Raw genomic sequence first — 19585 nt, 5'->3', positions numbered from 1 at the left:
CTAGACCCCAGGGCAATATCTGGAGTTCATGCATTCGTCATAATAAAAAAGCTGATTCTGATCCAGCCCTAACTCTGGGCCAGGCCATGTTCTCAGCATGAAATTTCATGCCTCATCTGGTTTAATCCTCGCAAAAGCCCATAGGGTATGTACTATTATTATCTTAGTTTTACAGGTGAAGAAGCCACGGCTCAGCGAGGTTAAGTAACCCGCCTAGAGCGTCCAGCTCAGAAGCAGCACTGCCTTTCGTGGATTTTGATTTTGTGTTTTCAGTATGCCTCGGGGTGAAGTGGTGGTTCTGGGGAGGGGGGGAAGGAATCCAGGGGCTAAGCTTGGAGAAGGAGGAAGGAGGAAGGAATTTCGAGGAAGAGGAGCCCACGGGAAGGGATTGGGGAATCCCCCGGGTCGCAGGCCCCAGCTGCTTGGCACACCTGGGTACCGGGGGATCTGGCAGGGCTAGGGGTGGGGGCCAGTGTCCGTGCCCTGGGGACTCCGCAGTCCCGGGGTGGGGTGGCTGCGGGACGAGCTCAGCCTTACCTGTCCCTGGCGCTCATCTGGTGGTCACCCTGGAGGCGGCGGCTGCAGCTACCAAACCTTCCTGGGTCCCCCTTCCCACGCCCCACCCTGGGGGGGGGGAGGGTGGATGGGTGGGCGTGGGGCGCCCAGGACCGGCTGGACCTGTGCGACCCGGGGCCCCGGTTGTCTGGGGAGCCTGTCACTTCAAGAAGGCAGGCCCTTCCGGGGCTGGGACAGAAGTGGGCGGCAGGATGCGGCGGTGCCTGCAAACTCATAAATACCGCCACCTCACTGGTGGCCCCAGACGTGCGCGCGTGCGGGCAGGTGGCGCCCCGAGGGTGAGCCGGGGACTGGGAGGGAGTCCCCTGCCCCAGCTCCCAGCCTCCGGGCTGAAGGTCCTGGCCCAGCTGGGCGTCCCCAGCAGGTCCTCTGGGAGCTGGAGAGCAAACTGGAGCCGGGGAGAAGGGGAGTGGGTATGCAGGTGCAGGCCTGGGGGAGATTGGGGTCACCAAGGCAGGATGGGATGCTGAAGAGGAGATAGAGGGGAAGGGGCTCCTCCAAGGAGGCTAGAATTCTGGGAGGGGGAACCTGGGGATGCAGTGGGGGATTGGGGTCACTAAGACCAAAATGGAAGGCTGGAGGCAGAAAGACAGAGTGATGAGCTCTGAGAGCAGGGGGCAATGCTAGGGATGGAGGCCACAGGGCCCAGAAGCTGGGGTTGCTAAGAGCAGGGTGGAATGCTGGGGATGGGGTTGCCAAGGACAACTTTCCACACTGAGTCCCCACCCCACTCCCCAACCTCTCACTGAGAGTGAGCTGTGGTTAAGAGCTAGGGCTCTGGAACCAGGACCCCTGGCTTCCAGTCCCGGCTCCATCACATCCTAGCTGTGCACTGAATCACTGTTGGCTCATTGTCCTCACCTGTGATATGGCGGTGATGATCTGAGCAGCCACCACACATAGGAATGTTGTGAGGCTCCCGTGAGTTAATCTATGCAAAGTGCTTAGCACGCAGCGAGTCTCAGAACATTTGGTACTTGGTAGTGATCAATATTTTTGTTTTTTCTCTAGCATCTGGATAACCACCCCCTTGAAGACCTCCCCGCCATCCTGCCTCCCTCCCCTGACATTGCCCGCTCTCCCTCCATTCTCCATCTTCCCAGCCCCTTTGTGCTGTTCCTGACGGGATCTGATTTACTGTGGACCCCTCCCCTTCCCCATCCCCCCCCCCCCCGGGCCCCTTACCATGCGCCCCCTTTGTCCCTGCTGGTCCTGCTACTGTCTGCTCCTGATTTCCTCCTTGGGAGTCCAGGGGACCCCAGTGGCTTCCAGGGCTGACCCTGAGCAAGTCCACCTGTCCTACCCAGGTAAGTTTCTGGGACCACTTCCTGGGCATATCCCAGGGAGGCCCAGTGGGTTGGGGACTCAGGTGTCCCATGCAGATTGCTGTGGGACCCTGGGCTGGTGGTTTGTTCTTCCTGAGCCTCAGTTATCTGCCTCTGTTAAATGGGGGTTCCAAGCAGTGGTGCAGCTGACTTTGTGGGAAATGATTATGGTGCCCAGACTATGGTAAACGTTCTCCGAAGGGGACTGCTGTTGTCCTTGCTCAGTGTCCCCACAAAGCTGTCTCCTGATCCTTGATCTAAGGGTGATGGTAAGGCCTTAGACTCTGGACCCTCTGGACCCAAACTTCCTGGGTTTTAATCCTCCCTTTGCTACTTACCTGCTGTGTGACCGTGGGCAAGTGACTTAACCTCTCTGGCCTCTGCTTCCTCCTTTGGACAATGGGTGAATACTCGTGTGACTTCATAGCAGGGAGTAAATGAGATATTACCTGTGAAGTGCCAAAATGGAGTGTAGGCATGGTTCCCACACATTTTTGTCTCAGAGTCCCTTTGCACAGCTAAAGATGAGTCAGAACGTCAAGGAGCTTTAGTTTATGTGAGTTACATCCATAATATTTGCCATATTAGAAATTAAAGCTAAGGCATTTAAACGTTTTTAAGTCATTTAAAATGAGCAGTAATAAATCCACTCTGTGTTAAGGTAAGTGGCATTTTGCATGAAAAATAACTAGACTATACAAAAGAAAAGAAATCTAATGAGAAGAGTGGCATTGGTTTACATCTTTTTAAGTCTCTTTAATGTCTGGCTTAATAGGAGACAGCCAGATTCTTCCCACATCTGCTTCCACTGCTGTCTGTTTCAATATGTTGCTTTGGATGATATATATGAAGAAAATTTGGTCTCACACAGACTCCGGGTTGAAACAGGGAGGAGGATTTTATTTTATTTATTTATTTTTAAAAGATTTTATTTATTTATTTGACAGAGAGAGACACAGCCAGAGAGGGAACACAAGCAGGGGGAGTGGGAGAGGGAGAAGCAGGTCCCCCGCTGAGCAGGGAGCCTGATGCGGGGCTCGATCCCAGGACCCCAGGACCACGACCCGAGCCGAAGGCAGACACCCAACCGACTGAGCCACCCAGGCACCCCGGGAGGAGGATTTTAAAAGGAGTTTCAGATAATTGTGCCTATTCCTTTTTGATACTGCACCCAAACTCAACACACAGCCCTTTCTGTCTTTCAAATAATTTTAGCTTTTTATTTTGAAATAACTTTAGATTTATGGAAGAGTTGCAAAGATAGCGCAGAATTCCTGTACCCCCCTCACCCAGCTTCCCCTAATGTCAATGTTTTATGTACCCATTGTCAAAGCTAAGAAATTAACATTGGCATTATGTCACTAATTGAACTATGGACTTTGGTTGTTCACCAATTTTTCCACTAATCCGATCCACAATCCCACACCGCATCCTGCTGCCATCTCTAGTCTCCTCCTAGCTGTGACAATTCTTCAGGCTTTTCTTGTTTTTTTGTTTGTTTGTTTGTTTGTTTTTTATGTCCTTGACAGTTATGAGGAAGATTGTTTCTTAAAGATTAGTTGCAACGTAGAATCTGAAGCCATGCAAGTGAACTGGCTTTGGCGTTCGTTGACCAACTGACCTTGGAACCCTTTGCCTGGAGACCTCTATAAAATGGAACGGCAGTAAAACCCATCTCATGGTGCTACTGTGAAAATCCAGTGAGGTGACAAGGGGTCCCTTGTTTGGCCTGCGCAGTAAGAATAGCAAATCCACTCCTACTAAATGCATCAGAGGGATAACTCACTTAGCCTCATATTGGATCTTGAACTGTAGGTTCTATTGTTACTCCCATGTTATAGAAGAGTAAACCGAGGCTCCTAGAGATGAAAAGTCTGACCCCGGGTCACACAGTCTAGAATTTGAAGCCCGGCAGTCTGGCTCAAAGAGCCCACGGTATTTGTTTTAAAATTTTAACTTTGTACTAATTTTAGATTTAACAGAAAATTTACAAAAATATTACAGAGTTCCCATATTCCCCTCACCCGGTTTCTCCTACTTTTGTGTTAGCATCTTACATAATTACGGTATGTTTATTTATTTTTTTAGAGAGTGCACATGTGCATGCGGGTGGAGGGGAAGGACAAAGAAAGAGGGAGGGAGAGAATCTTAAGCAGACTCCACGCCCAGCCTGGAGCTGACTCGGCGCTCTATCCCACGACCCTGAGATCATGACTTGAACCAAAATCAAGAGTTGGACACTTAACTGACTGAACCACCCAGATGCCCCAATGTGTTTATTAAAACCAGGAAGTTGGGCGCCTGGGTGGCTCAGTCAGTTAAGCATCTGCCTGCAGCTTAGGTCTTGATCTCAGGGTCCTGGAATGGAGCCCCCAAATCGGGCTCCCTGCTCAGCGGGGAGCCTGCTTCTCCCTCTCCCTCTGCCACTCCCCCCAACTCATGCTCTCTCACACACCTCTTCTCTCTCTCAAATAAATAAATACAATCTTAAGGAAAAACCACAGGACATTAACATTGGTACAATATACTATTAATTAAACTACAGACCCTGTTGGAATATCAGCAGTTTTCCCACTTGGTTATTTCATTATTTAGCAGTTAGCTGTTCTCCTTAGTCACCTCCAACCTGCCAGTGGCTCAGTCTTTGCTTACCTTTCATGATCTTGACATTTTTTAGTACCAAGCAGGTATTTTGTAGGGTAGCCCTCATTTGGGGTTTGTCAGATATTTTCTCCTGATCAGAATGAAGTTATGTGCTTTTCTGGCAAGACTATCAGAGCTGTGATGTTGTGTCCTCCCCGGTGCCTGTATCAGAGAGCTCACGGTGCTGACATAGCTCATTGCTGTTACTGGTGATGTTAACCTTCATTGTGTGGTTACAGTGGAGCCTGCTGGGTTTCTCCATCGTAGGATTCTTCTTCTTCCCTTTGCACTTAATAAATATCTTGGGGGAGATTCCTTGAAACCATGCAAATTATGTTTCTCTTGGAACTTTCGCCCACTGATTTTAGCATCCGTCAATGGATCTTGCCTGTAGCAATTATTAGCACGGTGTTTGCCTAATGGTGATTTTGTGGCTTTCTAATTCTTCTTTCCATCTAATGGAAATTTTACTGTAAGGAAAGCTGTCCCTTCCCTCCATCTATCCATCTATCCATCCATTCACTTACTTATTTATGTATTTCAGTGTAGACTTACAGATATTTATTTGATTCCTTGGGTTAAATATCCAATACTCTTGTTATTTATTTTGTGGCTCAAATTGTCCTGGATTTGGTCTTTTGGAATGCCTTTGGATCAGCTTCTGTGTTCTTTCGACAAACCCCTATCATATCTTGAGCACTCCCCCACTTTCTGGCACCACATGTCATTCCAGGCTTATCTTGTATATTTCCTGCCCTGTCTTTGGAATCAACGGCTTCTGCAAGGAGCCCTGGTTTCTTTCACTGGAGAACGGGTATTTAGAAACTAAGATCTGAGTACTAGGTGTGCTCGTGGTTACCAAGGTATCACGGCTTCCAGGCCCTTTCACAAACGTGTGTGTGTGTATCAAATGCACATGCACATATCTCCATTTCTGTATCTGTCTGTATGTATATAGCACTTACCATGAGATCATACTGATACCTCTGATTCTAGTCCAACATCATGGGCTTATTTTAGCCTTCTTTCCTTATTTATAACTTCTTTCTCCAGCATTGCAAAACCTACCTCCCACTTCTACAGTATTCTTAGGTATTTGTTCGATGCAAGTATAGGCATAAAGCGGCTTCAGAATTATCTGCCTGTATCCCTGTGAGAACATTTACTAGGTGACAACATGTATGTGCAGTCCTTTTTCTCTGTAGTCTTTTTTTTTAAAGATTTTATTTATTTATTTGAGAGAGAGAGAGAGACAGAGATAGCGACAGAGATCATGAGCAGGGAGGGGAGGGAGAAACAGGCTCCCCGCTGAGCAGGGAGCCCGACATGGAGCTCAATCCCAGGACCCCAAGATCATGACCTGAGCTGAAGGCAGACACTTAATCAACTGAGCCACCCAGACGCCCCTTCTCTGTAGTCTTTTGAAAAGCATTTTTTTATTACTGAATTATATGTTGACATCAAATTTTATGTTAGTTTCATAGTGATTTGACAGTTTTCTTCATTACTCGGTGCTCACCACAGTAAGGGAAGTCACCGTCTGTCACCATGCCATGTTAGTACGATATACTTGACTATATTCCCTATGCTGTACTTTTTTCCTCTCTGTGACTTATTTATTTTATGCCTGGAAGTTTGTACCTTTTCGCCATAGTCTTACAGCGTCCAGTCAAGACCTATCCCATGGTGACCCACCCCTTTGTTGTGGTTGCTTTATTTACTTTTTAAATATAGTTACGTCCATTGGTCAGTGTTTATATTCCATACTGGCTTCTTCCTGCATTGTTATTGTAATTGTTAGTTTATTTTGGGTATGTGTGAAGGAAATATGGAACACGACTATAATTCTAAGAGTCAGAATTACACTGAAAAATTACACTAAAAACACTAAATAGTGTTTTCTGTCCTGGTCTTTCCTGCTCTGTACCTGTCTCCCCTTTTCTGCCCCATCCCCATCAACCCCATGTAAGTAACCCATGTCTTTCCTTTCTGCTGTGTCCTTCCTAGATTTCTTTCATACAGATGAGTAGGTACCTATGTCTCTCCTCTTAGTGAAGAATAGGTGACTATTGACACTCTTGTGTACTTTGCTTTGTCAATTTCCCTGGCTGTCCTGGACGCCATTCCGTAGCAATTCCTAGAACTTGTCCTCATTCTTTGGATAGCTCCCTTGTGTTCCACTGTCTGGATGTTACATAGCCTATTCGGCCCCTCTCTTGTGGGTGGGCATTTTGGTCAGTTCTGATACGTCATGATTACAAACAGTGCTGCAATGAAGAATCTGGTGCACATGCATTCTCCTGTTCCCTGAACAAGAATGCATGCTCTTAACATCAGACTATACCATGTAGTGTTTTGAAAACCTTGATTTGGTTGCTGGCATTTAAGAATTTTGAGTTAGCACTTCAAAGTTTGGATTTACTGGGGTGCCTGGGTGGCTCAGTCGGTGAAGCGTCTGACTTCAGCTCAGGTCATGATCTCAGGGTCCTGGGATAGAGCCCGAGCCCCGAGCCCCTCATTGGCTGGCTCTGCACTCAGCGAGGAGTCTGCTTGTCCCTCTCTCTTTGCCCCTCCCCCAGCTCATGCTCTTTCTCTCTCTCAAATAAATACATAAAAAATCTTAAAAAAAGTTTGGATCTATCTATCTATCTATCTATCTATCTATCTATCTATCTATGTATCTATCTATGTTCCTGGCATATAAAAACCACCATATAGAGACTTACTCTAGAAGTTGACAGATTTGGGTACCCTGGGCCTGCTTCCTGCATGGAAGCAGAAGCTACACCGCAGTGAGCCACGGCTGCCCCTTTAAGACAGGGCGGAGTCTACAGTTTGCCACATACTCCATCACTCTCTGCTGCCTGACTCCTTCCAGCCGACCTTTGTCCCCGTTTATTATTACCTGGCAGGCTTCTAGACATCTGAGTTTATAACCACTCAATGATATCATGTATGCAAAATGTTTGGCACGAGGGCCGCACGCAGTAAATAATCGTAGTAAGAATAATATTCATTCCCTCGTGTAATCCTCACTGCACCGTCCCAAGTGCTTTGCTTGTATTTATTCTCCTGAGCCTCATAAAAACCCTTAGAGTAGAAACCATTATTATTCCACTTTACAGGTAAGGAAACCGAGGCGCAGAGAGGTGCAGTGATGTGCCCGGGGAAGCACAGCTTGGAAATGGCAAAGCTGGGGTTTCACTTGGGGAGCTCCGGAACCCATGTCCCCAATTACTAAGTGTTCCAGAGCTGTTTGCTCTTGCCCCTCGCTCTGTCTGCACATCCTCCCCTGCTCCAACCCAGGCCTCACTTCCCAGCCCCGCTCTGCTCCTTTCTCCCCAGGTGAGCCGGGCTCCATGACTGTAACCTGGACCACATGGGTCCCCACCCCGTCCGAAGTGCAGTTCGGACTGCAGCTAACAGGGCCCCTGCCCCTCCGGGCTCAGGGCACCTTCAGCCCCTTTGTGGATGGGGGCATTCTCCGGCGGAAGCTCTACATACACCGGGTCACGCTGCGGGGGCTGCAGCCGGGGGTCCAGTACGGTGAGAGGGGGCCCCAGGCCCGAGTGCTGATGCGGGAGCAGGAAAAGGAGTGGGAGATAGAGGAGAAGCCACTGCTGACAGGGGGCCCAGGCCAGGCTGGTAACCGCTCTGCTGATCTGCAGCCTATTACACGAGACTCTGGCATGAGAATGGAAGGCGCCGGGGTCTGGGGTGGGGTGGACCAAAGGGCATGGGTCAGAACCCCTCGATCCCCACTTCCTTCCCCCACCAAGTGAAGACGGATTGCGGGGTGGGGAGGAGGCAGCCAGGGCGTGCTCCTAGCTGACTGTGACCTTCCCTTTTCCCTCAGTTTACCGCTGTGGCAGTTCTCGGGGCTGGAGCCGTCGGTTCCGTTTCCGGGCGCTGAAGAATGGTCCCCACTGGAGCCCCCGTCTGGCTGTGTTTGGGGACCTGGGGACTGACAATCCGAAGGCCTTCCCGCGGCTGCGCAGGGACACCCAGCAGGGCATGTACGATGCTGTTCTCCATGTGGGTGAGGCATTGGCGAGGGTGCGCCTGGAGACATCAGGTGGGGCTTGGGTGGAAGGCGATCCCGGGGCTATCGAGGGCACCGCGCTGGGGTTAGTGTGGTTCTGAAGGGACAGGCGATGAGACACGGGCCCTGGAGAGGGTGTCTGTGGTTAACCAGCCTGCCCAGGTGCAAATCCCAGCTCCAACAGGGAGAGCCACGTGCGTTATTGGTTTTGTCCTCTGCGTTATTACAATGAGGGCTAAGGCTGCTCCAGAATTCACGGGACTGTCGTGATGACTATGTAGGCGACATTGCGTGGCATGCTGTAAGTGTCGTGTGTTCCTTGTCATGATCATTGCTGCTGTAGCTTCAGGGCACAGGGACACACATGGGAGATGGAGATTGGGGTTGACATGGTTCACAGCTGCAGACTCTGGAATCAGACTCCCAGGGCCTGATTCCTGGATTTTTACTAACCAGCCCCGTGACCTTGTGCCAGCACATAACCCCTCTGGGCCTCAGTTTCCCCATCTGAAGTGTGGTGATAATAACATCCACCTCAGAGGGTGTTTTGAAGATTCAGATGATCAAGTATGTAAAGCATTTGGAACGGTGCCTGGTACAAAACCAGTATCAGATTGTGTCAGTCTTAATGTTGTCATGGGAGGGGACAAGGTGAGCAGAGATGGGGGCCGGTGCAATCAGAGCATGGGAGACCAGTGCAGTCTCAAGTGGGGGGCGGTCCTCAGGGGCCAGAGGTTCAGGAAACAGCTCCAAGTGCACATGTGGGTGGGTGTGAGGTAAGGATCGCAGAACCGGGATGGCTCGGGGCTGGGGGTTGCAGAGCCGAGCAATTGGGTCTCTCGGTTCCAGCAAGAGGAGAGCCGGGTCTGGGTTCTCACTCTCTCCCTGCCCACCTCCCCCCCCCCCCCCGCCCCGCCAGGAGACTTCGCCTACGACATGGATCAGGACAATGCTCGAGTCGGGGACAAGTTCATGCAGCTCATTGAACCTGTGGCTGCCAGCCTGCCCTATATGACGTGCCCTGGGAATCACGAAGAACGCTAGTGAGGGCCTGGGGCTTCAGGGCGGGCGAGGGCCTGACCGGAGCAAACAGACGTGTCCTTCTTAGTGTCTCACCTTAGTCCCTCATCCTGCAGCAGCACGTTAGTGGTATCGAGAGGAGAGGACATGGGGGCCGGGCTGGGAGGCAGACCTGGCCTGGCAGTGGGGAGTTGGGGGCCGGGTCGGGGAACCCAGACTCTCTCCCCACCTTTTCACTTTCTTTTACCTAGCAACTTCTCTAACTACAAGGCCCGCTTCAGCATGCCAGGGAACAACGAAGGTCTGTGGTACAGGTAATCTGGAGGACCCTGGGGCCTGGAGGCTGGATGGGAGATGCCAAGGAGACCCCCACCTCTGACTTATGCCCTTTGACCCCTCCAGCTGGGATCTGGGCCCCGCGCACATCATCTCCTTCTCCACCGAGGTATACTTCTTCCTCAGTTACGGTCACCACCTGGTAGAGAGACAGTTCCACTGGCTGGAGAGCGACCTCCAGGTAACATGGGTGGAGGTCCCCTATAATCCCCTGCCCTGCGTCTCCTCCCCTTCCCGCCTCCCCGCCCCCCTCACTTGGGGCCCTTCTCTCCAGAAAGCCAACAAGAACCGGACCGCCCGGCCGTGGATCATTACCATGGGCCACCGGCCCATGTACTGTTCCAATGCTGATTTGGATGACTGTACGTGGCATGAAAGCAAGGTGAGGACCCCCTTCCCTGAGGCCGGGTGCTGAGAGCCAGGAGGGGGAGGGGGCGGCCTGAGTCCCCATTCACCTCCTTGTGCGCCCTGCCCAGGTTCGCAAGGGCCTCCATGGCAAGTTCTATGGGTTGGAGGATCTTTTCTACAAATACGGTGAGTGACCTGGGGAACTCCCAGCCCCAGGACCCAGCCCACTCTCCCCCCACCGCCCCGCCCAATCTCTCCAGGATCAAGCGGCGTGACCCCAACTTGTTCTGTCCCAGGGGTCGACCTGCAGCTATGGGCTCATGAGCACTCCTACGAACGCCTGTGGCCCATTTACGACTACCAGGTGAGGCTCAGGGAGGGTCGAGGGCCCATGCGGCTGGTGTCGGTGGACACCTGGGGTTTGGCCCGGTGTGACATGCTCCTCCCCCTTGCCCCTGTCTCCAGGTATTTAATGGCAGCCAAGAGATGCCCTACACCAATCCTCGAGGCCCGGTCCACATCATCACAGGATCTGCTGTGAGCACCATGGGGAAGGGTGCCTTTGGCTTCTTGCCCCTTGATTTTTACTGCCTCTTATACCTGCCTGGGGGGCCAGGTGTTTATACAGCTGCTGTCACCAACACTCCCCCCTGAGAGCTTAGGTAGCCCTAGTTGCAGGCTCATTGTACAGATGTGGAAACAGAGGCTCAGGCAGTCAAATACTCGTTCAATCGCAGGCTCAACAAGTGGCAGGGGTTGGTGGGGTGGGGGAGGGGGGGGTTTGCTCAGGTTTACCAGACGGATCCAAAGACAGAGGGCTTCTTATTATCATCACTGCCACTGAACTCCGGACTCGATTCACGTTCCACCAAACTTCTCCCTGACGACCGCTTTCTGTTCCAGGATCCCACATTCGAGTTAGTATCTCAAGAGTCTTTCCTTGTCTTTCATCCTGCACATTTTAGAAAACTCCTGGCCAGTGGTTTTGCAGAAGGCCCCTTGATCTGGGTTTATGTGTCGTTTGGCTGAGATTCAGGTTATGCATTTCAGGCAAGACAATCACAGAAGCGATGTCGTGTTCTCCTCGGTGCATCGGACCCTGGGGTCCTGCCGTCCGTGTGTCTCTGAATCACCTGGTTAAGGAGGTGTCTGCGGGGTTCCTCCACTGTAAAGCTATTATATTTCCCTTTCTAATCAATAAGTAACTTCAGGGAGATACCTTTCGGCCATGCAAATCTCCCAGCACTCCTCAAACTTTCACCCACTGATTTTTGAATCTCCCAGTGTGTCCTGCCTGCAACAATTATTACTGCGGTGTTCTAATGGGAGGTTTCTATTTCCCTCATTCCTCCTAGATTTATTAATTAGAATCCTCTCGTGAGGAAGAGTCATCCCTTCGGTCCCATTTATGTAGTTCGTTATTGATTTATACCAGTGTGGACTCATGGGTAATTATTGTATCCTGCGGGCGATAAACCGATATGACTGTGATTTATGCCGCTGATCACCTTGCTCCGGTTTTGGCCACTGGGAACTCTTCGGGTCAGGGCCTGTGTTTTCTTTCGAGGGCCCCTGTCATTTTGTGAGCACTTCCTTATTTTTTGACCCTATGGGGTGCTCCAAGAATCATCTTGTGTTTCCCTGCCCTTTCTCTGTCCGCCTTGGAATCACTCACTTCTGCAAGGAGAGAGGGCTTATTTTTTAAGCTGGTTCTTATCAATTAGTAAGATCAAAGTAAGAAACACTTGTGATAAAAATTCAAACAGTGCACAGGGCGCCTGGGTGGCTCAGGCAGTTAAGCGTCTGCCTTCGGCTCAGGTCATGATCCTGGGGTCCTGGGATCGAGTCCCGCATCGGGCTCCCTGCTCGGCGGGGAACCTGCTTCTCCCTCTGCCTCTGTGATCTCTCTCTCTCTCTCAAATAAGTAAATAAAAATTTTAAAAAATTCAGTTGTGCAGAGGGCAGGAGGTGAACACCAGCCATCCACACCCCTTCTTCGTCCCACTCTGGTGTTCTGTCGGATGGCATTTGAGAATGTTCTCTGCATGTGCAATTGAGTGATTATCTTGATAGAGATGTTAGTAACTGTACTACCCAGTTTTAAAAAACAACTTGGATCATGCTTCATCCCCTAGGGGTTCTCAACTTTGGTGGACATTACATGGGGAAGTTTTTTAAAACTCCGGCGTCTGGGCCCCATTCCAGAACAAACACCAGAATCTCTGAGAACGGGGCCCTGGCATTGGCCCAGTGTAGCCACCACCTGGAGCAGGAAATAGAATGTTATCAGCACCAGATGGCGCCTCACACCCCTAGGTGATCGCTATTCTGAACTTTAATCAGCACAGATTAGTTTTCCTTCAATTTCAAACTTTGAAATTATTTCAGACTTACAGAAAAGTCACAAAAATACAAAGACTTTCCATATCCCCTTTACCAATGTTTCCCAAACGTGAACATTTAACCACATCTCTTTTTGTTATGTTTTGTTTGTTTGTTTTTGAGAGAGAGAGAGAGAGAGAGAGAGAGAGAGACAGCTCGTGGACGCATGTGAGCAGGAAGGGGAGGGACAGAGGGAGAAAGAATCCTGAGCAGGCCCCACACCCAGCGAGGAGCCCCACACAGAGCTCAATCCCATGACCCTGAGATCATGAGCTGAGCCGAAATCAAGAGTCGGATGCTCAACCAACTGAGGCACCCAAGCGCCCCAACCACATCTGTTTTAATCTCTATTTTATCTTATTATTTTATTTGTTGCAGCTATTATTATGTTATTAATATTTTATAATATTGTTATATTATGTATAATTAATGATTATTAATATATTATTTCTCCTGGAGAGATCATTTGGGACTATGCCATTATCTGGCTATTCCTCAGACTTTCACCGTGAGTTTTACCACCTATTGATGATTCTTGCTTCCATTAATGATTCCGATGATGGGTGCAAAACGGTGATTTTTCAAGTCCCTCATGGTCTCTGCTCACGTCGCCTGGCGTACCTCCTGCAAGGCTGAGCAATCGCTCTCCCCCAGGCGCTGGTGACTTAAAAAGCTTTCTTGGAGGGTCTACTGCACAGCCAGTGTTGGGGCCCACCGGTTTTGTCTATTCTTCCAATTGCGTTTTCCCTTTTACTGTACATCTTGGCCACCAACACCTTGCTTTGTGATGACTATGCTATAATTTATTTAACTGACCCCCACTGATGGGCATCTGGGTGCCTTCCAGCTTAGGGCTCTTACAGAAAATGCTACAGTGGGCAGTCTCTCACAACCATGCACTTTTCTAGAAGTCTTAGTGAGGTCAAGGCTTAACAGACTTTGTCTTCCTTGGAGGCCTCAGGGTCCTGGCCTGGGAGGTTGTTTCTGCTCCTTATGGGTCCTCCACCCACCTCAGCCCTGGGTCTAAAGGATTCTGTCTGGCAGGGCTGTGAGGAGCGGCTGACCCCCTTCTCCCTCTTCCCGAGGCCCTGGAGCGCCGTGCGCGTGAAAGAGTATGGGTACACGCGGCTACACATCCTCAACGGGACCCATGTCCACATCCAGCAGGTGTCAGACGACCAGGTCAGTGAGCGCTGGCCCAATCACCTGCCCCAGTAACCGGGTCCAGCGAGTTCTGGAGCTGAGTGGTTAAAAGCATGGATTCCAGAGCTGGAAATCCTGTGTTCAAATCCTGCCTCTGCTACTTACCAGCTGGCTGACCTCGAGTGACTTATTTCAACTCTCCAAGCCACAATTTTCCCATCTGTTAAAGGGGATGATAACAGTTGCTCGACCTGTTATATATAAAGTGCTGAGAACAGTTTCCAAAGCATGAAAAAGGTAGGTGGTGGGAGCAGGTGGAGGGAAACCACTATGATGTGTGCAGGGCAGAAGTGGCCCAAGGTTAGAAAGACCCAAATAATCATGGCTCACCTTTCTTTATTTTTGCCATTGTAATTTTATTGTATTTTTTTATTTTTTATTTTTTAAAAGATTTTATTTATTTGAGAGAGAATGAGAGAGAGCACGAGAGGGAAGAGGGTCAGAGGGAGAAGCAGACTCCCCGCCGAGCAGGGAGCCCGATGTGGGACTCGATTCCGGGACTCCAGGATCATGACCTGAGCCGAAGGCAGTCGCTTAACCAACTGAGCCACCCAGGTGCCCGTTGGAGAACATTCTTAAGGCCATGTAGAGAGCCATTACACTGCGATATAAGTGATGTTTGTCTGACTCCAGGGTTTGTGCTCATAATAATAGCCTACACCTTACACAGTCCTTGCCTTGTCCCGGGATCCCTTTTTAAAAAGCCCTCTACAAATAATCTCATTGAATTCCTGCAACATCTATGATGTAGGTACTATTACTATCATCCCCACTTTTCAGATGAGGAAAACTGAGGCTCAGAGTGGTCTAGCACTTCACCCAAGGTCACACAGTCCATTAAAGTTCTGGATTTGAATTCAGGTCCTTGGCCCTGGAGTCTGGACTTTCAGCTCTCACTACCTCCTTTGTTTTTGTCCCTTGCAGGATGGGAAGATTGTGGATGACATCTGGGTGGTGAAACCCCTGGTTGGCCGGATGATGTACTTCTAGGCACAGGGGCAGCTCTCATCAGGGACCCTGGGCCTCGCTGCCTTGGCTAGTGTAGAGTCGGGGCAGGCCTTGGCTCCCAGTCCTTCTGAGGCCCCATGTGGAGTGGATGCAGCCCCCAGGCAGCTAGAGCGGCTCTTGCCTCCTGGAGAGGTGGGGGCACCACTGGCTGTGATGGGAGGGCTGGCGCGCAGGCACAGAGCAAAGCAGGGCAGGTGTGGGGTGGCACAGCCCGGCTCTCCTGCATAGCACTGACAGGGCGGGGCGCCTACGGGGACCCTGGAATAAAGAGGCTTATAGCCGTGGCCATGGACTCTGCACTTCTGCCAGGGATGCCCCCTGAGCCGACTCCTCCCCTGCCCGCAGGGGTGAGGGGCATCACCAGCCCTAAGTCCGCGGAGTGGGCACGGCTGTCATGACACCACTCTCCAGCAGGGGGCGTCAGTGACTTTCTCCTCCTAGGCCGCCCTCAATGCTCCAGCCGCCCAAGGAGTACTACCAGTGTTGCCTTGTGCCTCAGTTTCCCGGCCCAGCACTGAGACGTGTTAGCACTCCTGCCTCCAAGCTGGGGTTGCTGACAAGCCTTAAGGTCTCACAGACCTGCCATTTTCCTCCCCCTTTCCCTTCCTTTCTCCTCCATCTCTCTCTCCCCTTCCTTTTCGTGTATTTACCCATTATTTATCGGGCATCTCCCATGGGCCAGGCCCTGGTCTCAGTCCTGGGAGACAGCTATGAGCAAGCCAGAGATCTCTGCCTTCACAGAGCTGATACTCTAACCAGGGGGTCAGACAGCAAACACAATAAATAAGAAAAATGTAAAGCAGGGTAAATATTGGTAAGCACTCTGAAAAAGCAGGGAAGGGGCCTGAGGGGGGACAGTGCAGTTTTTACAAGGATAATCAGGGGGACCTCCCCAGGAGGGTGAACATGTGATCTGAAGGGGTCTGAGGGAGAAGCCACAGGGGCAGAGTGTTCCAAACAGAGGAATGGCCAGTGCAAAGGCCCTGAGGCAGAAACAGGCCGGCCCTGCCAGGGATCAGTGTGGAGGCCGGTACAGCCGGGGCAGAGTGCGCAGGGGAAGATAGAGACAGGGAGGTGACGAGGAAAGATCATGCTGGGCCTCATGGGGCCCAGGAGGACTTTGTCCTTTATCCACAGGAGGGCTCTGAGCTGGTGACAGACACATCTGACGGCAGGAGTCCTAGGCCAAGCTGGGCACTGACCCCTGGGCTGAGAGCTTCCCCGGGGCAGCCTGTGGGCTCCCAGCTCTGCAGGCCAACCTCACATTATTGCTCCATGAGCTGCACGGGCTCAGCTTCCTCACACTTACTCCCCAACCCCCCCACCCCCACCGCCACCCCCACGGTGCCCAAGGCACACGGGCTTCCTGCGGTTTCTTGAATTACGCAAAGCTCTTTCTCACCCTCGGTGTGCCCTCTCCCCGGCTCATCCTGGGCTGGCACCTTCTCAGCCTGAGGTCGCAGCTTTCCCTGACAGCCCCAACAAAGAGAGCTGCCGTCATTCTGTCCTGTTCCCGCTTTACTTCACTTCTAGCTCTTAGCTTCCTGGAATCCTCTGATTTATGCTTGTCTGTGGTCAGTCCGAGCCCTGGGGCTAAGGGTCTGTGCGGGGGGGGGGGGGGGGGGGCGGGGGCCGGGTGGGTGGTGGGGGGGGGAGACGAGGACCATCTTGTTCATTGTGGGTCCCAGCCTGGCCCACCCTGGGCCGGCACTGTCTGGGGGTGGCTTTGTCTCCCCCACTGGACTGTCAGCCCCAGGAGCGAGGGGCCCAGGGCTCGCCCCGGCACAGCCCGGCATAAGATTGGTGCTTCATAAATACTTGTTGCCTCCTGAAAGCCACCGTGTGCCACGCTCTAGCCGGACAATGCCAGGGACACGCCAGGGACAGCAATGAATCAGCCCCAGCGGGGCCCTGTAGAGTTCATGGGCGAGCAGAGCAACATAGTTACCCAACTCAGGTGACACACAATGAGGGCATGCCGCAGAGGGATGCACCCAGCCCGTGAAGTCGCCAGCTGCGGAGTCACGCAATGCTCCCTGCAGCCAAAGCCTGAGCTGGTGCCCACATGGGCCTGGCATGTTCCGTCCCAGGCCAGGGGAGGCTGTGAACAGGCCTGGATCGGGGCGGCGGGGGGGTTCCACAGAGAGCGAAGCCCTGGCACTGGGGCTAGACAGAAATGGGGTTTGCATCTCAGCTCTGCTACTTGCTGTGGGATGTGGCATCCCCAGCCCGCTCTGAATGTCAGTTTCATCATCTGTCACCAAAGAATGATCATACTTGATGGCATTGCCTTGGGATTAAATGAGGCTGAAAGCCTTGATGTTGTCCTTGACTCTTCTTTTTCTCACATCCCACATTTAATCAGCTAGGAAATTCTGTTGACTTTGTAAAGTCGATCTAGAACCCATCCCCTTCTCCCATCTCCAAGGCCCCCACCCTGGTCCTGTCTATCTGTCCCTTGCCTGGTCTCCCCTCTCCCCCCGCCCCCGTCTGCTCTCCACATGCAGCCGAAGGGACTGGTGGACACCTGTGTCACATTATGTCTCTCCTCTGCCTGAGCTCTCCCAGAGCTTCATCTCCCTTGGGGTGAAAGCCAGCATCTTCCCTGTGGCCCACCCCACACAATCTGCCTGTCACCTCCCTGTCCTCATCTCCCACTACTTGTCTCTGCCCACTCTGCTCCGGCCACACTGGCCTCGACTTTATCAGATGACTGGCTGTTCCTTCTGCTTGGGACACTGTCCCCCCGGGTACCCGCATGGTTCTCTCCCTCCCCTCCTTCAAGCCTTTGCAGGGAGCCCTCCCCTGACCACCTGTTTAAAACAGCATCCCACCCCCCTACCCCCCATCCCCTCTCCCTGCTTTATTCTTTTCCAGATCACTTCCACGTCGTGGCCTACTATGAAAACACATCTTTCACGATGTATTCTTTATCTCCCCCATCAGAAAGTGAGCTTGCGGGGGTGTGTGGCAGGGGTTTCTGGGGTTTCTGCCAGTTCTATTTACCCCTGTGGTTCCAGTACCTGAAACATAGTAGTTGCTCAATAAACACTGGTTGAATGGATCAGGGGAGGCAGGAGAAATTCAGATAAAAAAATGTTTAAAACAGCACCGGTGCTGAAGGAGCAGGTCATAAATAGTAGGAGTGATGGTAATTTAGGTGAATCAGATAAAGGCCCAGCTCTTGGGGCTCCCACTGCTGGGCGCACAGGAAGCGGGCATGTCTGGCTGATCGCAACACCTATGATGTGTGACATGCTCGGGAAGTGACAGGCTGCAGGACGGAAGGCCCTACAGCTTCTGGGAGGCAAAGCCAAGCAAGGCTTTTGGAGGCTACCCAGATGCCTGCCTAGCAGGCTGGGGTGACTGCCCCTGGGAGGAGTAGCAGGGCCTCAGGGACAGCCTGTGAGGTGGTTTGGGGGTCTATGGAGAGACCAGAAGGGGGAAACTGTGGGTCTCAGGATTCATTCATTAACAAATATTTATTTGCTGAAGTCCTTCATTGCTCAAATCAGCCAGAAATGGGTTTTGTTGGTTATGGCTAAGAACCAGGAAAGAACAATGCACCCAGCCACGATGCAACTGTTGTAGATAATGTGGTAGCCGAGATGACATTTTGGCTCTTGTGAGGCTGACATTCTACCGGGGGAGTTAGAGAAGAAACTGTGAAAACAAAAATACTATCACCTGAGAATTCTGGATGGTGATCAGCGCTGCAGAGAAAATACAGTGGGAATTAAAGTGTGGGATGGCAAAGGGTACTGTCAGTAGGGAGCCAAGCAAAGGCCTCTCTGGGAGGCCAAAGGACAGGGAGCTGGTCAAAGCAAAGACCTAGAAGAGTGATCCAGGTAGAGAAACCAGCAGGTGCAAAGGCCCTGAGGCAGGACTGAGGCTGTGTGTTTGAGAGACAGCCATGAGGCCAGGGTGACTGGTGTGGAGTGAGTAGGATTAGCAGATAAAATACAGGATGCCCAATTACATTTGAATTTCAGAGACAGTACCTAAATATTTAGTCTAAATATGTCCCAAATATTGCGTGGGGACACACTTATACTAAAAAATGACTTGAGGTTTATCTGGAATTCAACACTAGCTGGGCATCCTGTATCTTTAGTGGCTAAATTTTTTTACTGTAACCATAGGAATGAGCAAGAGAGGATGCGGAGGAAATGAGGACATATAAAGGACAAAAAGTTCCTCCCTGCATCCCGCACACACGCCTGAGGAGACAGGACATTCTTTGAGTTCTTCAGGGGGCCTCTGTTACTTGGCACCCCTATTCCCTGGGCAGAGGCACCTGCTTTCAACCTTCTGCACTATCCTCCCTCCAGATCTTTGCTGCTGCTTTTCAGCAAATTTAAAAAATAATAATATCGTTATTTTACTTCGGGGAGACAGTAACACACTCATTGCTAAAAAAATGAAAATCAGGGGCGCCTGGCTGGCTCAGTCAGTGGAGCGTGCAACTCTTGATCTCAGGGTTGTGGGTTTGAGCCCCACGTTGGGTGTAGAGATTACTTAAAAATAAATGCTTAAGAAAAAAAAGAAATTCAGGGGCGCTTCGGTGGCTCAGGCGGGATAAATGTATGACTCTTAGTTTCAGCTCAGGTCATGAGATTGAGCCCCAGCATGGAGCCTGCTTAAGATTCTCTCTTTCCCTCTCCCTCTGCCCTTCCCCCCTGCTCGTGTGTTCTAAATCAAT

At 51.3% G+C, this 19585-nt stretch overlaps 1 protein-coding gene across 1 annotated transcript; it reads left to right on the top strand.

Moving 5' to 3' along the window:
* Nucleotides 1-1762: 1762 nt before the first annotated feature.
* ACP7 (acid phosphatase 7, tartrate resistant (putative)) lies at nucleotides 1763-14865 on the top strand. Its single transcript, XM_025854257.1, has 12 exons — nucleotides 1763-1883; nucleotides 7890-8090; nucleotides 8401-8583; nucleotides 9506-9629; nucleotides 9858-9920; nucleotides 10009-10123; nucleotides 10217-10324; nucleotides 10419-10476; nucleotides 10587-10654; nucleotides 10756-10827; nucleotides 13717-13854; nucleotides 14800-14865. The coding sequence occupies exons 1-12, from the start codon at nucleotides 1763-1765 to the stop codon at nucleotides 14863-14865; spliced, it is 1317 nt and encodes a 438-aa protein (XP_025710042.1).
* The last annotated feature ends 4720 nt before the right edge of the window (nucleotides 14866-19585 follow it).

This window comes from Callorhinus ursinus, unplaced genomic scaffold (assembly GCF_003265705.2).
Source record: "Callorhinus ursinus isolate GAN/ISIS: 27379988/994484 unplaced genomic scaffold, GSC_fseal_2.0 scaffold61, whole genome shotgun sequence".
NCBI lineage: Eukaryota > Metazoa > Chordata > Mammalia > Carnivora > Otariidae > Callorhinus > Callorhinus ursinus.
Note: the sequence above shows the minus strand (reverse complement) of the source record. Positions and strands in the feature narration are given on the sequence as shown.

Excerpts from the sequence above, each read along its gene's own strand:
- ACP7 (XM_025854257.1), top strand. The coding sequence starts at position 1,763 with ATGCGCCCCCTTTGTCCCTGCTGGTCCTGCTACTGTCTGCTCCTGATT. Across the intron at positions 8,091-8,400 it reads GCAGCCGGGGGTCCAGTACG|TTTACCGCTGTGGCAGTTCT; the intron begins GTGAGAGGGGGC and ends CTTTTCCCTCAG. Across the intron at positions 10,325-10,418 it reads GTACGTGGCATGAAAGCAAG|GTTCGCAAGGGCCTCCATGG; the intron begins GTGAGGACCCCC and ends CGCCCTGCCCAG.